The 17,277-nt window shown below is 45.4% G+C and overlaps 1 protein-coding gene across 2 annotated transcripts in view; it reads left to right on the top strand.

The window, feature by feature from the left end:
* IGF1R (insulin like growth factor 1 receptor) overlaps positions 1-17,277 on the top strand; it is a 302,920-nt gene that overhangs the window by 40,426 nt on the left and 245,217 nt on the right. For both annotated transcript variants that reach the window (XM_025438072.3, XM_049108436.1), the window contains exon 2: positions 13,738-14,283. In XM_025438072.3, the coding sequence (XP_025293857.1) occupies positions 13,738-14,283 (546 nt within the window). The remainder of the gene's footprint in view (positions 1-13,737; positions 14,284-17,277) is intronic.

Below are 17,277 nucleotides of genomic sequence, written 5' to 3' on the forward strand. Positions count from 1 at the left end.
TAGGACCCTACAGCCATTCCCCATGAAAGGGATTTCTGGTCCTTATTCCTTTCTGGCTGTCACATGGATGCTCTCCCATTTGGTCTCTCATCTCTTTTAACTATGGATACAGAAACCCAGTTTGAGGAAGTCTCCTCTGGTCCCTTACCCTACTAAGTCTCCCTTAGTATACAGTCTAAGACCACCTGACTTTTTTTTTTTTTTTTTTTTTGGCATCCACAACTCCCCATCATCACATGCAGAAATTATATCCAATTAAATCTCCTGAGTCTTTTTCACACCTCCTACATTTGTGCGTTTCTTTTTTTTGCACCCAAGTGTCCAAATAACATTATTTCCTCTCAATTGCAATTCCAATCTGTTGATCTTTTTAGCTCTTGACTCTGTCATCCAATGTATTTGCCATCTCTCCTAGAAACTTGGCATCCTTGAATTAGATAAACATTTTATCTCTGCTGTCATTCAAGTAATTGATAAAAATGTTGAAACATATAGGACTCAGAAAGAGCCCTGTGGCCTTCCACTGGAGACCTTCCTTGGGCCATTCATTAATCAGCATATCCGAGGGTGAATAGCGCATTTACCTGGCTTGTCAAATGTTGCTCAACAAGGATGTGATGATATTTTAACGAGGCACACTATAGATAAAGTCGTGTCCCTACAATCTACCATTTAAAAAAAATCCTTATGCTAAGAAGAAAAAAAATCCAATTAAGGCTTATGACCCTGGCTTTGCTCTGCAGCAGTTTCTTTTATTCTGTCTTTGGTTGATAATACTACTGGAGTACAGTGGCAAATATTACTACCTGGTTGCTTGGGTATTGGGCTGTTAGCTAGAATAGAGTGGGATTGAGTGAGGGATGTTTGATCTTTTTGGGGAGGTTTGGGAGGGCACTGGTACAGGACACCCTCTCTTGCCAGGACACTGAGAGTGGTTTCCGTGGGCTGCTATCCAGGCTGGTGGATGGATGCCCACATGGCACAAATGGAGAAATCCCAAATGCAGAGAGTACCTGGTCTTGGTAAAAATTGTAGCATGCCTCATTGAAGGAGTCAGGGATGCACTGGCTTCCAGATGCTTGGATAAGCATAGCATGGAAGAAATACCTCTCTGGAGGTGTTAGAGCAGAATAATAAATGCAGATGTGGAAGATACAAAGGCCTTTGCAAGAGTGGGAGTGATGACCTAAAGGATGGCAGGAGATTGTGTATGTTGGAGGGTGGAGGGGTTGACAGGCTGGAGTGTGATTCCCCTTGTCATGCTTCCTCTGACACATCTTACAAGGCAAGAGCTGCATGGAGCTACAGATGGATCTGGCCATAAGACACAACTTGCCAACACCCAAGGCTTGAAAATTGATGAAATAGAGTGAGAAGAATTCTGTCCTTGAGTCATATCAGATAGTGAGGGTCAGCCACAGGCTAGTTTGTGGAGGCAGTGAATGCATGTGGGGTTTTAGCTTCTGCTCACTCTCTAGGGAGGTGCATGCAGGCACCCAACTGTGTGACCACTTACACCTGCCTCGGGTGCTCGGAGCCCTTTTCCTGGGGGAGTCTGTGTGGGACTCTTACTGAGGCCCTCTGTGCCCCAAGGTCTCTGGCCATGCTGGGTGCAGCCCCACAGCCATGCCTGGCCTGGTGGCATAGTTCTAGATGCCCAGCCTGTCGGTGAGCCTGCTTTCCTTCCCACTGGGCTCTCCTTGGTCCTTGGTGGTAGATGGGCTGCACAGCCTGTCTTAAGCTGTCCTTTTACACTTGTGTGACCCACATGAGGGGTGGAATAAAATGCAGTGAAAGTTTTCCCTTATACTTCAAAAAAAGTGTGGTAAAAATACGTGTAACATAAAATTTACCATTTTAACCATTTTTAAGTATACAGTCATGCTAAGACATTGACACTGTTGTATAGTGCGTCTCCAGAACTCTCTTCATGTTGAGAAAATGAAGCCCTGCACCCATTAAACAATGACTTTCCCCTTCCCTCCCCACACAGCAGGCACTGTGCTACTTTCCATCTCTATGACTTTGACTACTGTAGGTACTGGACTCATACAGTATTTGTACTTCTGTGATTGGCTGATTTCACTCAGCAAGAGGTCTTCAAGGTTCACTCATGTTGTAGCAGATGTCAGAATTTCCTTCCTTTTTAAGGCTGAATAATATTCCATTGTATGAATAGACCACATGTTGTGTATCCATTGGTTCATCAGTGGACACTTGAGTTGCTTCCTCCTTTCAGCTACCGGAAATAATGCCGCTGTGGACATGGGTGTGCAATCCTATTTTTGTTTGGCTCCTGACCACTGCCAGGATGGCCATTCTCAAACTCCTTATATTTATAATATTCATGCTCAGACTCCCCCAAGGTCTTTCCATTGCTTTGTGAGTGCTGAGGTGATGCAACCAATTGAGATTTTCCCCTGGGCCTCTCTCTCTCTCTCTCTCTCTCTCTTTTTTTTTTTAAGATTTATTTTTCCATTTATTTATGAGAGACACAGAGAGAGGGGCAAAGACATAGGTGGAGGGAGAAGCAGACTCCCAGGGGGGAGCCCAATGTGGGACTCCATCCCAGGACCCTAGGACCTTGCCCTGAACTGAAGGCAGACGCTCAACCACTGAGCCATCCAGGCATCCCTTCCCCTTGGCTTTTTTAGTGCCTCCTGTTGCAGGCTTCTCTTTGCCTTCCTCTGGAATGCCTCGCTTCTCTTCCTGCTTTCTCCAGACCTCTCCCTCCTCTTTCTTCTCCACTGCTTAAATCCCTGCCATCCCTCCCCCAGATCCATGCTGTCCCCTCTGCCATCAGCAGCTCCTGCTGTGTGTTGTTTTGGTTAGGCTTGCTTGTCACAGGATAGCTCTCTCTGAGCAACAGAGAGCCAGTGTCCTGGCACGTTTTGTGTGATGGTTCTTTGTAGTAGGTATGAGTTGACTCATTGGACATGCAGTGGGGGGCATCTGAGTGTGCATCAGGTCCACGGTGCTGACTCTGTTAGGGTGGCTGCAGGTGAGCCTGGGAGTCTGCATGGGAGAACATGGAGTGCACTGATTTTAGGGCCCATCAGGACTGGCTGCTCCACGAAGGCAGGAATATGTTGATTTTGTTCACTGCTGACTTCCAAGCACCTGGAAAGTGCATACATATTGATACATGGTAGGTATTTTGTTGGAAGAATAGGTAAATGTAGTCCCAAACCTGCATCTAAATCATGGGGGAAGGTTACTGGGTAGGTCAGTGGTTACCATCTGCCTTTGGCTCAGGTTGTGATCCCAGGTCATGGGATGAAGTCCCCACGGGGAGCCTGCTTCTCCCTCTGCCCATGTCTCTGTCTCTGTGTGTCTCTCATTATTATATAAGTAAAATCTTTAAAATAAATAAATTTGGGGAAACAGGCACAGAGCAACGAAGGAGCTGACCTCAGGCCAGGTGGCAGGCAGTCTCTTCCCCTCTGACAAAGCCGCCAAATCAGCTAAAAAGCCTCCACGATTCAAGAGACTGACCTTTAACACTGTATCCATGAAGAAGTGCAGCCCAGTGCAGAGGGAGCAGATGAGTGGAATTTGTACACTGATAATCAGCTTGTTTAGATAACTGGCTAATTGAAAGAGTACAGGTCACTTGAGGTAACTGGAACATTATAAAATATTTTTGAAATGAGGATGTGAACTGGAATGATGTAACGTGTTCTATAAAAGCCTGTGAGATAGGATGGGGGCCACAGGGCTGACTTTTATTTGGAAGGTTAGCCTCGTTCTGAGCAGAAAATCCAAAGTCAAGGGAGGGGCAAACAGAAGGCAGAAGGAGCCCGTATTTTCCAGGTCAGGCTGCACCTTCTCTGCTTGCCTCCTCCTGGCTCCATAGCTCACCTCCCGGCACCCAGGGCCCCACAGCACCATCCGCTGGCTGTACAGATTCCCCATTTGGAGGTTCTGGGTACTGTCTGGCCTACACTTGTGTGCCTGGTGGTGGTGAAGAGATGCCCTCAACCCGAGGAGGCCTGGCAGTGAAACCTGATGCAGGCTTCCAAAGGGCCTGTGGGGGTGCTGAGTGGCTGGTAGTGGAGTAACCAAAGGAGCCTAGTTCATGAGTTTTGCTTCATCAGAAAGGCAACCAGCTACAGGTGCCTGGGTGGCTCCACCAGTGAAGTGTCTGCTTTCAGCTCAGGTCATGATCTCAGGGTCCTGGGATCGAGCCCCGCGTTGGGCTCCCTACTCAGTGGGAAGCCTGCTTCTCCCTCTCCTTACACTCTTACCCCCAAAAGGCAACCAGCCACTGGGACTGGGAATAGAAGTGCTTTTAAAATATAGGGACTTGGAATATTGGACTTTTGATATTTTAAGATCAGAAGGGAGTTTGGAGGGGTACCTGGGTGGCTCAGTAGTTGAGCGTCTGCCTTCAGCTCAGGGCATGATCTGGGTCCTGGGGTAGAGTCCTGCATCTCACTCCCTGCCTGGAGCCTGCTTCTCCCTCTGCCTATGTCTCTGCCTCTTTCTGTGTGTCTCTCGTGAATCAATCAATCGGTCTTTTTTTTTTTAAAAAAAAAAGGAGTTTGGAATCACCATCAGATCAGGCAAATTTGTTTTCATGAAGACCCAGGAAAATAAGTGTTGTTCCTCCATTTGAGCAAATACAGCTTTATTCTGCACCAGTCTGTGTGGTTCCAGATGCTTTATGTGATGGGGACACTGGGGCTTATGTTCCCTCCCATCTTTGAAGTATTTCCCAGTGAAGTTTCCATTTCTTCACTGGAGAGGCAGGATGTAAACATCTCAGCCCGCTTTGTGAATTCTTTGCCACATTGTAGCATACTCTGTTCATGGGCAGAGACTTCAGGGCTACATCTTATGTGTGAAAGGATTTTTAGATTATATTTATGTGTGTGATAAAGGTGGTTCTTCTGTGGGACAGTGAAGGATGATTTGCACATTGAAAAATACACTTAATTTTTAATTTCTGTTCTAAAAGTCACCTGTGCAATGCAGTCCCTTACATTCTTATGTCGGTCTGTAGCTACTGAATTTGTCAGGACTGCTTGCTGCATGTATAAAATACCAATGTACATATACAATGTAAACACATTCTCATTGACACATGAAGATAAAAAGGCATAACATGAATTGTGTCTGTTTACACTTACACAGAAAATTCTACTATAATAAACTCTGGAGTATCCATAGTGTTTGTTATCACAACACTGTCTTTCTCTCCCCTCCCCCCCCATTTCTGATTTTTTTGGTTCCTTGCAGTCTGGGGATGAGTGGGTGGAAAGAAACCCATGCCACCACCCCTCCTCTGAGCACACGGAGTAAGTGCTGAGACAATACGGGGTAGGGGCTGCAGATTCAGCAGCTGCAGGTGGACAGTGCTATGACCGCTCCATCTCTACCCCATTTTCCTCCTGCTTTGCTGTGTTTCGTGTAGTTTCTGTCTGTTGCTTGGGGGATTTTCTGATAGAGTGAAGATCAAATTAAGAAATACAAGTGCACAGCTTTTATGCATGCCACATTGCAAATATGAGTGTGTGGGGAAGGTAGTGACATATGAGGAGGGTTAGAGTATTACTTTCTAGGGCAGTGGTTCTCACTAGGTGGTACCCAGACCAGCAGGGTCAATATCACTGGGCACTTATTAGAAACGCAAATTCTTGGGTCCCTGCATCTGTGTGTTAACAAGCCCTCCAGGTGGGTCTGATAAACACCTCAGGATTTTGAAGGCCGTTCCACCAGCAAAACCAAATTGACCTTGAAAGGGCTCATCTTAGTCTGTTTCTAGCTTCTGCCCTGTTGTGGCTCTTGTTTCTCTCCCTGTCACATGGGCTGTACTCCTGAGGGCTCCTGGAACTGCCACCAGCCACCCCATGTGTGAACCTCTCCTTCTGCCCAGCATCCTGATCCCTGCCTTTGCTGGCAAGACCGTGCTCATTTTTCAGATCATCCTCAAGGATCCCCTCCTTTGAGATGGCTTCCTGACCTTCCCAGAGATGGGGAGTCATGGGCCCCCTTCTTTGTGGTCCCACAGCCCTGCTCATTGACCTATTAAAACTTTTACCTAGGACGCCTGGGTGGCTCAGTGGTTGAGTGTCTGCCTTAGCTCAGGACTTGACCCCGGAGTCCAAGGATTGAGTCTCGCATGGGGCTCTCCGCAGGGAGCCTGCTTCTCCCTCTGCCTGTGTCTCTGCCTCTCTCTGTGTGTCTCTCATGAATGAAAAAATAAAATCTTAAAAAAAAAAACAAAAAACAACTTTACCCTCATTTAATTTGCCACTGGCTAGAGAGGTGGTTGCTTTCTCCCCTAACAAAATTTAGTTACACACGAACCCTCTCCTAACCTCTTAAACCAGTGTGGCTTTCAGAGTCCAGAGTTTTTATGGTACTGACTTATTGGTTCCAAAGAATTCATTTTAAGGGACATAAAGAACTTGAATAGAGAGAGCCAATGCCTGGGGGGAGGAAAAAGAAAAGGTTTTATTATGTTGGACTTTTCCACCAAGAAGCAGAGATGACAACTGTTTGTCATTTTACTCATTATCTGCCTATAGATCTATAGTACAATGATGCTAATTATGCTTCCCAGTGTCTTTTATTTCCATCTATAAGCTGAGACTGTCCCATATTTTTTAAAGAAGAGTTGATCACAGTTAAAAACATTTTAATTAGGTAACTACCTCCGATCATCTTTAATGGAATTGGTGTCAGAAGGCTCATCAACAAATTTGTTCATTTCCCCCCTTTGTTGTGTGTTGTTAATATTTAGTTTGGGGCAACAAAACAGATGAATGTTTTTGATTAATGTTTAATTTATGTGGTAACATTGCCTAGAGCTCAGTGCTGGCCAGAGGAACACAAAAGCACTTCTCTGATCTTTAGGGCAGCTTCCATAGGGTAGGTTTGAACAGCCCATTTTGCAGGCATAAGAAGGGTATGTGCCCTCTTGAGGGCAGGAGCCCATAAATGGCACTTGGGACTCAGACCCAAGTCACCCCATTTTTCTTTTTCTAGGACACAAGATTGTGTTTAGCATAGAGTATATACCAAAGCTATCATTAAATCTCTTCTGTAACTCTTCCACATACTTAGATACATAGCTTTTCTCTTGGAGGTTTTTTTCCTCAGGCAAATGCCTGTTATTAACCCATCTCATATTAGCAGATTTATTTCTTAAATGTGTAGTTTGTTTGTGCCATTCATTTACATTGGAATTTATTGGGAGTGGTGTTTTTTCAACGGAAACACTTTATTTAAATTTTTGTTTTGGGGGAAGTGATTTCTACCCCTGAGGCCCTTTGCCTGCCTTCCTGCCTTCCTCCTGCCAAGGGGGCCTGGCTTGGGTACCAGGCCATCCTTGCTCCTCCCATCCTCATCCCTTCCTGTACCCACTGCTCCTGCATTGGCGGCCCTCCATCTGTTTCGGTTCTGCTGTTGCTGTTCACTGGCTTCGGGCCTGCTGCCCAGGGCTCCCTGTCCCTACCTTCCACTGTGTTCTTTCCCTCTGCTTCCTGTTTGCCTTCATTTCCATAAGCTTCCGTGATTCTTTAAGGGCCGGCCTGAGATCTCACATTCCAGTGCCTTTCCTAAAGTCAAGTTATTTGGATATCTGTTGTTTTGAAAAGGGAGAAAGAGTGTTTTGCAATTTCCTTTTAATCATCAGTGAGTAGTAGCAAGGGTGTGTCTCTCTTTCATGTGCTGTGTGGAGTATTTACTCCTTCACTGCTTGTATTATTTTATGGCACCAAGGAAGCATGTTGTGCGTTCTCTTTCCTGTTTGTGGCTTGTGGCTTTTGAACCCTGTGTTATCATTCCTGGTCCAGCTGGGTTTTCCTTTTTCTGTTCCTATCACAAAATACCCCAAAGGCCGACAGTATCACTAACAGCATCCAAAACAGCTGGTGGCTGGGTCCTGCCTTGCACTCTGTGGCTTGGGCTTGTCTTCTCTTCAGGAATAAGTGGTTAGTTTCTTCCCACTTTTTTTTTTTTTCTTCTCTTCTATAAATGTGGAACAAAGTATGCCGTGTGGAGGCAGCTTGAGAAATCCGTCCATTCTAGCTCTGTAGCGTGGCTTGTTAACTGAATGGTCTATGCAGGCTGCGGAATGGGAGGCAGAGTGAAGCTGATTCTTTCCTAGTGTTTTTGTTTTTTTTTTCCCCTAAGATTTTATTTATTTGACAGAGCGAGCGAGCGTACAAATTGGGGGGAATGGCAGAGGGAGAAGGAGAAGCAGACTCCCTGCTGAGCAGGGAGCCCGAGATCATGACCTTAGTCAAAGGCAGATGTTTAACTGACTAAGCCACTCAGGCGCCCCCTTAAGTGTCTGTTTTGCTTAGACTATAAGAGTTTGGCTAACTTTGGTGATGAGTCTTCATGCTCCTTCACCGGGTGCTGAATTTTCTGGTCTGTGGGAAATGATAGCAAACAAATTGTTCCCTAACGCCTTATGATACAATCAAACACACATTGGGATGCAATAATAGATTGCATCCAAGTACTCCTCTATAAAAACTTGTGTTTATCATTTAAGAGTGAACTAATATACTAAATTTATAATGACATAGAATGATTAGAAAATTTTAGGCTGGGCACAGGAAAACATGAATAGTACAAAAGCAGGAAAGACTTCCACAATGAGTCATTGACCTGAAGCTATCATTGGGTGATATTTCTTGGTTTTGGGAGTACTCTGGTGGCAAATATCTGAGAGGTGCCTTGTTTTCTCCATTCCATTTTAGGTTCATTTTGGACCTCAGTCAGGCAGCACATCTTTACTGAAGCTGCTGTGTGCCTGGATGTTAGGCATGGGAGACAGGCAGAAAACAAATACAGAGCCTCTAATTTCAGTGAGGGCAACAGATAGTGATCGCTCAACTAAATACATCCTTTTATGTCCTGACACTTTTCACACATGAAAAGTGCTGTGGATATGGTAAAACAGGGAAATTAAGGGGGGGAGACAGTTGAGGAGGACTCTCAAAGCTCTGATGGGGTGATGTGAGAATGGAAAGCCACAGGACGAGATTGGGGGACCTCCATGTGACAGGGAAGCACCCCAGATAGCAGGGGATGAGGAGAGAAAGAGCTTGGTGGCCACCATGTGCTCAGCAAGAACATACTAGCAGGTGAAGTAGAAGTCAACAGGGATGAGCCCCTGTGGAGTGGTGCTCGCTCAGGGATGGGCTGGGGGACAGAGGCTGGACCATGGGGAAGGTGTTGCTGTAGATGAGGCTGGAGATGACAATGGGCTCAGGTCAGGGTCGGAGCAGTAGAGATAGCCAGATATGGTGAAATCCATTCATTTTGTATGTGAATTAATGGTGTGTGCACCAGACACCAAATACTGCTTCAGGTCGTGAGGGGATCATTGTGGGTGAGATAGAAAATAATTCCCCCTCCCTCTGGAGCCAATGTTCTAGGGGGAGAGATCAGAGGGAGAGACTCCAGGGTGAGAAGAAGGCCTGAGGAGGGCAAATGTGTACAAGGAGGATGGAAGTGAGTGGGGTGGTTAAGGAACAGTGACTTGAAGAAGTGGGGCGTTGGGGTGGGAAGAACACCCCAGCTTCCCACAGGCTTGGGAGCTGGAGCCAAGAGAACTGTTTTTTCAGCTTTTCTGATATATTATTGGCATTAACATATGTCAGTTTAAGGTGTACAATGTGATGATTAGACACACGTATACATTGCAAAATGATTACCATGAAAAAATTAACACCTCCATCTTCTTACATAAATGTAATGCGTGTGGAGATAACATTTAAGATCTCCTCCTCTAGTGACTTCCAAGAATACAGCATTGTCAGTTCTAGTCACCACACTGTACCTTAGATCCCCAGATCTTAGTTATCTTAGAGGTAGGAGTTTCTACCCTTTGACCAACACCTCTACGTTTCCCCCACCTCCCAGCCCCTGACAGCTACCATTCTAACTCCATTTCTATGCATTTGGCTTTTTTAGATTCTAGGTATAAGTGAGAACATAAAGTATGTATCTCTTTGTCTGACATTGCAGTTAGCATAAAGCCCAAGAGGACTGTGTATGCAGTGTAAGGGGAAAGAAGAATCAGGAATGACCCTTTTGATTTTTAACATGTGCTATTCAGAGAATGGGAGTGCCACTGACCAAGATAGGAGAGCGCAGGAGGTGGATTTTGTGGGGTGTAGGGAATGAGTTATTAGACACCTAAATGGAGATGTTGAGTAGGCAGATGGATGTGCAACTCTGGACCTGCCAATGACATGCATTTGACAATCATCCAGTGTATGGGTGGCAGAGGAAGCCAGTCATCCATGTGAGAGGACAGAGAGGGGGAGGTGGAAGCCAGAGGCCAGCATTTAGAGGTTGGGTAGGAGAAGAAGAGTGGTGAGTGAGTGTGTGGAATCAGAGAGGCCTCAAGAAGGAGGCAGTGTCAAGTGGCTAAAAACTTTAAGTCGCGTGAGGACAGGAACGATCATTGGCTTTGATAATGTCATCGGGGCTTTGCAAAGAGTGGTTCGGTATCATGTTTGGGGCAGAATCTTAGTTGGAGTGGTTTGGAGGTAACCAGTTGATGAGGATGCTAAGAGCTGGGACTATTCAGAAACTGTGTCAAGTTTTGCTGTGAAGGGGCCATATGTAAGATGTGTCACTTTATATGAATGGCTTGACTTCTCTAAATCTGCTTCCTCACCTTCAAAGTGGTGAGGATATTATGTAGTGCGAGGTACTATTGAAAGCATTACATGGGATGAAACAAAATGAAACAAAGCTTCCTTCATAGCCCTTGTCCAGCATGGAATGTTCTCAGAGCTTCTCAGAGTACTGGTTTCTCCCATTCTCTTCTTGCTTATAGAGGCTTCATTTTTCTCATCAGTAGAAGAAGGGAATTGGACCAAATGAGGTTTCAAATTCTAGGTTTTCAAGCTTTGCCTGCTTCCTTGGCTCTTGGTCCCCTGGACTCCATCCCCTGCCTGCCATTCTCTGTCCAGTTTTTATCTATGGCTCTAACCCCACTGGACTTACCTCTCTTCTCTTTTCCCTCTCCTATTCCATTTTGTTTGTCTTGCACTTGGCCACCAGAATGTTCCTCCAAAAAAAGGCCTCCTTTGGGCTTCTCTCTCATTCAAGAGTCTTAAGAGGGGCTCATTCCTGAGATGAAAGTTTCCATCCCTACCTGTGACCTTTTATGACTTGGACTCTACCAAACTCATTTCCTTTGCTCTTCTCTACACCCCTGGCCATCCACATTGCTGTCTCTTGAGTATATATTGTTCTTCTCCCTTTTCTCTGGCCTCTGGAATGTTAATAGCCAGGGTTTTTTTTTTTTTTTTTTTAAAGATTTTTATTTATTACTTAGTGGGAGGGAGGGAGGGGGAGAGAAGAAAGAGAAAGAGAGAGAGAGAGAGTGTGCACGAGGGGGGGGGGTCAGAGGGAGAAGCAGACTCCCTGCTGAGCAGGGAGCCTAACTTGGGGCTCGATCCCAGGACCCTGGGATCATGACCTGAGCTGAAGGCAGACACTTAACTGACTGAAACACCCAGGCGCCCCTTAATATCCAGTTTTAAATACCACCCATCTTACAGCAGCCAAGGCATGTGTGGAGCTTTCCTGGGAACTGCAATAGAAAGAACCTTCTCTCTTCAGGAAGTTCCAAGGCTACCTCCAGTCTGTCCTGCTTAGCTCAATTCACATCTAGAGTGGATTCTCTTTTTCGTTTTTCCTTTTAAAGATTTTGTTTATTTATTTGGGAGGGAACGAGAGAAAGAGAGTGAGCACAAGCAGCAGGGAGAGGCAGAGGGAGAGGGGAGAGGGAGAAGCAGATTCCCTGCTGAGCAGAGAGCCTGACACAGGGCTCGATACCAGGACTCTGGGATCATGATCTGAGCAGAAGGCAGATGCCAACATATTGAACCACCCAAGCACCCCTAGAGTGGATTTTCACTGTGCACATCACTGCCAACCTTCTGCTTCATATGACCATTATTTGTCATGGGTCTTAGCTCCTGGCTTTCACCATGAGCCTCTTCAGAGGGTAGACACTGCTTCTTTGCACCTCTTACAGTGTCTTATGTGTTGAGTGCTCCAAAAATTAATGAATTACATCAATCAGAAAACTTGACTCTGAGAAGCTTTAATGGAAGGCTTGGGATTATGAAATCATAAGAAAGGGTATTAATGAAGGTTTGTAAGTGTGCCTGTATACGTGTCTATATTTTTTAAAATAAACCTTCCAGTGTTGAGGCTATTTTATCAAAAGTTTTTGAAATCTGCAGATGCCTTGGTCCAGTAATTCTACTTCTAGGGATTTATTGCAAGAAAACAGTCTTGGATATTTGCCGAGAATGTTCACTGGAATGTTGTTTATGATGTGAGAAGCTGGAATAACCTAAATATCCAACAATAGGGGATTGGTTTAAAAATATAAAAGAACTAGGGGTGCCTGAATAGCTCGGTTGAGTATCCAACTCTTGGTTTCAGCTCACGTCATGATCTCAGGGTTCTAGATCAAGCCCCGCATTGGGCTCTGCACTCAGTGCAGTCTGCTAGAGATGATCTCCCTCTGCTCGTCCCCATGCTCATGCTGGCTCTCTTTCATGTGAATAAATAAAAAAATTAAAATGAAAAAAAAAAAAAGAACTCATGGTACATACTCATACTCTAGCATTACTGTCTCTAAATTGATGACATATAAGGACATTTAATGATTTGGCAAAATGTTCGTATGAAGTGAGGGAAAGTATTGTCTGATTTCCTTTATCTTAATTAAATTACTTATAGAGAAAGGATCACTGGTATAGGCACTGTTAATAGTGATTATCTTTGGATGTTGAGATATTGGTGGTTTTTACTGTCTTTTTGTTGTCTATTACCAAAACTTTCTACAAGAAGCTTGCTTTCTTGGTTAATAAATCATTTTATTGAAGTTGGGATTATATACCTCTTTTATTCATAAAAACACACATTCTTGTTTTTTTTTTTTTAGGATTTTATTTACTTATTCATGAGAGACACAGAGAGAGAAAGAGGCACAGACACAGGCAGAGGGAGAAGCAGGCTCCTTGCAGGGAGCCCAATATGGGACTTGATCCTGGGACTCCAGGATCATGCCCTGGGCCAAAGGCAGGCACTAAACCTCTGAGCCACCCAGGGATCCCCCTTGTCTTTCTATTAAATGAGCCTCAGTATCTATATTCATACAGTATTGGGGAAGAATACGAGGCCACCTGGTCTGTGTCAGATGGTAGCAAGAAATGTGGGAACTTCTGTGGGTCCCTACTTTCTAGGTCATAGTGACTGTTCTCCAGTGTAGACTAGTGCATGGTTTCCTTGAGGCTGGATGCAGTAGTAAGCTGTTGTTTCTTGGCTGCTGAGCTGTTTGTTCAGATTCTGGGCATTGGTGCTGTGCAGAAGGGGTGGGGAGTGTGCAGCCTGGAAGCTGCACTTGACTTGACTTGAAGTCTTGACTATGTAACCTTGACTCTCTTCTGTGCTTCTGTGTGACCTTGAGCTCTGAGCTGTGATTTGCACATCAGTAGGATGGGGATGGCATCTCCCATGGTCACTGGGTATGTTGCACAATATCTGGCCCAGTGTAGACACTTCATGAATAATAGTCTACACCTACGGTTAGTCTACAGCCAAGAACAGAGTCTTATTTCTTTAATAATACTAATACAGGTTTCCTGAAAACTGGCCATATTGTGGGTTGGGAAATAGTTCTAAAAATGATTTCCTTTTAACTCAGACATGTCCTGCCCTTGCCCTCTTGTCTCCCCTCAGTCTGTGGGCCAGGCATCGACATCCGCAATGACTATCAGCAGCTGAAGCGCCTGGAGAACTGTACAGTGATCGAGGGCTACCTCCACATCCTACTCATCTCCAAGGCAGAGGACTACCGCAGCTACCGCTTCCCCAAGCTCACGGTCATCACCGAGTACCTGCTGCTGTTCCGTGTGGCCGGCCTTGAGAGCCTCGGGGATCTCTTCCCCAACCTCACAGTCATCCGCGGCTGGAAGCTCTTCTACAACTACGCCCTGGTCATCTTTGAGATGACCAACCTCAAGGATATTGGGCTTTACAATCTGAGGAACATTACTCGGGGGGCCATCAGGATTGAGAAGAATGCTGACCTCTGTTACCTCTCCACAGTGGACTGGTCCCTGATCCTGGATGCAGTGTCCAACAACTACATCGTGGGGAACAAACCCCCTAAGGAATGTGGGGACCTGTGTCCAGGGACAATGGAGGAGAAGCCCTTGTGTGAGAAGACTACCATCAACAATGAATACAACTATCGCTGCTGGACTACAAATCGCTGCCAGAAAAGTAAGGATGATGCTGTTGTGGCTTTCTCTCTGCGCCTTTTACCCCTCCTGCTCTCCCTTGCCCTTTCTCCTCTTCTGAATGTGCAGGTTCTGCTGGGGGTTCTGCTGAGGGTTCTGCTGGGAGGGTGTGGTTGTGTTGCATTGAGGATGAGGCCACCTGCCCTGTGCAGGTTGGGGTCTTGCTTGGCTTCCTTTTGCATTCGGGAACTCATGGAATGCAGGACCTTGGCATGGCTGCCATCAAGAGCATCTAGATCATGTCTTGGATATAATCTGTCACCCTTCTGGGCTAGAAGCTTGCTGACCTTAAGCTTTAGATTCCAACAAGAAAGGTGACCTGGTGTGCTTGGAAGTGCCTAAGCCCTAGCAGTCAGGGACTGCTTACCTATCACCTGGCTCATCCTTTGTGGGATGGCAGGACTTCCTTTGTATGAATATACTTGGAATGTGGTTGAGTAAAGGGAAAGTAAAAATTCACTTCACATCCTGTGGAAGTGGTGACCTCCATCCTGTCCTCCCCAGTGACGGTTATGATGCTTAGGTGTGCTGGTTTATAATGGAGTACCTCACCACAATGGGAGAGCCCTGGACCAGATTCCAGGAATCCCAAATTCAGGCTGTACTTGCAGGTAGCTGTGTGATGGGTGCACTTGTACACTCCAGGCTTCCATTTCCTTTTTCCTACACCGCCCCCCCCCCCCCGCCCCCGCCGCCCCAAAGAGTTGTGCAGATCTTATGAAATCACCTAGTGAAAAGACTTTGAAGTGTATTCACTGCTCTGGGGGGTCACGTGGTGACATTTTAAAGCTTCTTATTTACCAGTAATATGCTTATTTTTCTCTTGAGTATAACCAGGCTCTTGAATTATTGTGATCAATTACCTTGAGACCCAGGTTGTTTGGTATTAGAAGGCAAGTCTGGGCCTTTGCCGTGTTGCTTTCAGCAATGTTTAGGTATGTTGGCCAGGAAGGTTCCTCTCCCTGGTTAGAAGTCAGTGTGGTAGCTATAAATAGCTATTATTTAATGGTTGGCCCAGTTAAAGACCCAAGGAGCTCATGTATTCTAGCTAGTCATGAAGAGCCAAGAAATCCCAAATTGGTAGGCTTGTCTAAACCATGAAGTGTATAAAATAAACAAATCAAAGGCCAGACCCCACAGGTAGCTGTTCTTTCTGTTCCCCGTCCAGCCAGGGTTGAAGCAGGAAAAGGATGGCTTCTTTGACTCAGAACACACTTTTATTCTATCAGTTCATCAGTGTGTACATGAGGATTTGATTAATAAGGGAAGGGGTCTCATTGGCTGTGACCAGGAAGGCCGAGAACACCATGAGGCCTCTTGATGGGTCCCTGTTGGCTAGGGTTGGAGGAAGGCACTGTGCTAAAGTCACATTTGTGATTAATTAAAATTCTACCCTATCATTAGGTTACCCACTGGTTTTGAGAAAACAACAGAAATCTCTTTTTAAGTAGTCTTGACATTTTAAATTTTATTTTAAAAGAAACCAGCGTCATCAAGGGAGGCATCATGTGTACTGGGAAGATTTTGGATGTGGTATAGTGGCCTGAGTGTCTTTGGACCAGTCTGTCCTTCTGGGCCGTAGTTGGGCATCTTTCGAATGTTCCTAACAGCAGTCCCATATTATGGACTCAGTGGCAACCAAACATGTGCACAGAACTGCTTTGGAAACTCATAAGCTCTGTACAAAAGGGAGGTGTTATTTAAAAAGTCATTAGGTGGGCACTTATTCAGTGATTCAGTCCATGTTTGCTTTGGCCTCACTGTGGATTTTTGGCCATTTCTGACCAGCTGGTTGTTGAAGAAGCCTGGAGCAGGCGAGAGGCCTGGGTCCTGGGTCCAGGTCTGGTAGCTGCAACCGGGAATGAGCAAGTAATTTAAGTTGCCTGGAGCTCTGTTTCTTCATCTGGGATTAGATCCTACCTTTCTCATCAGGCTCTTGGACTATTAAAAAAAAAAAGGAAAAGTACCAGAAGAAAGCAATGGGGTTAGAAACTGGGACTTGGTGCTGTTACAGCTGATGCTGACAGGCCTGTTGGCTGAACACCCGTCTCCCCAAGGCCACACCCCTCAGCCTTCTTCACTGCCAGTTGTGTCAGCCCTATTGACATTTTTCTGAGATTTTACAAAGGAGTGGTTATTGACAATTATGAACAGCATTCAAGGAAACTGTCTTTCCTTCATCTCAGAGTTTCAGGAAAACTTCAGGTTTCTTAGAGATTCTCTAATTGAATTGGCACCCTCCCTTTACATAGAGTCAGTCCCTGTGGACCTGTGTGGTCTGGTGGGTAGCTGCCAGCCACCTGTGGCTTATTGTGTACTCGAACCATGGTCTGGTCTGAATTGAGACTCACTCTAAGCATAAAATACATTGAATTTCAAAGACGTAGAAGGAGGGGAGAAAAAGTAAAGTACCTTCTTCATATTTGCTCTATGGATTCTGTGTTGAAATGACAATATTTTGGAACCTACTAGGCTAAGTAAACTACATTATCAAATTAATTTCACCTATTTCTTTCACTTTTCATGTGGCTACGAGATCGTTTGAAATTACAGGTGTGGCTCACATGCTCTTTAGAGAACTCTTCCTATGGCGATGTGTTCTCCCCCATTGTCTCTCTGGCTGAGCCTGGTAGTGCTGTGATGTTCCTACCCCCCTCTAGCAGGATGCTAGGAAACATCCAAGGAGCCAGGAGCCAGGTGAAGGGCATTGAGTCCAGACAGAATGTCTACCTAGAAGTCAGCATGAGCATTAAGATGGCCATTTAAAACGATGAAGAGTGGAAGAATCCCATTCAGTCATTCTTCACAGGGCTGCCTACGGAAGTAAAGAGAGCATCTGGAGAGCTACGTCAAATCAAGGATGTGTGTGAAATTTTTGACACAACAGAGAAACACTCAATTATGGGGTGCTGATATGCAGTTTTTACTTGACGCTCTACCTTAAACTCCTTCTTTGCTATCATGACTATGTGGCTGG

The sequence above is a fragment of the Canis lupus genome, chromosome 3, assembly GCF_003254725.2.
Source record: "Canis lupus dingo isolate Sandy chromosome 3, ASM325472v2, whole genome shotgun sequence".
Classification (NCBI taxonomy): Eukaryota; Metazoa; Chordata; class Mammalia; order Carnivora; family Canidae; genus Canis; species Canis lupus.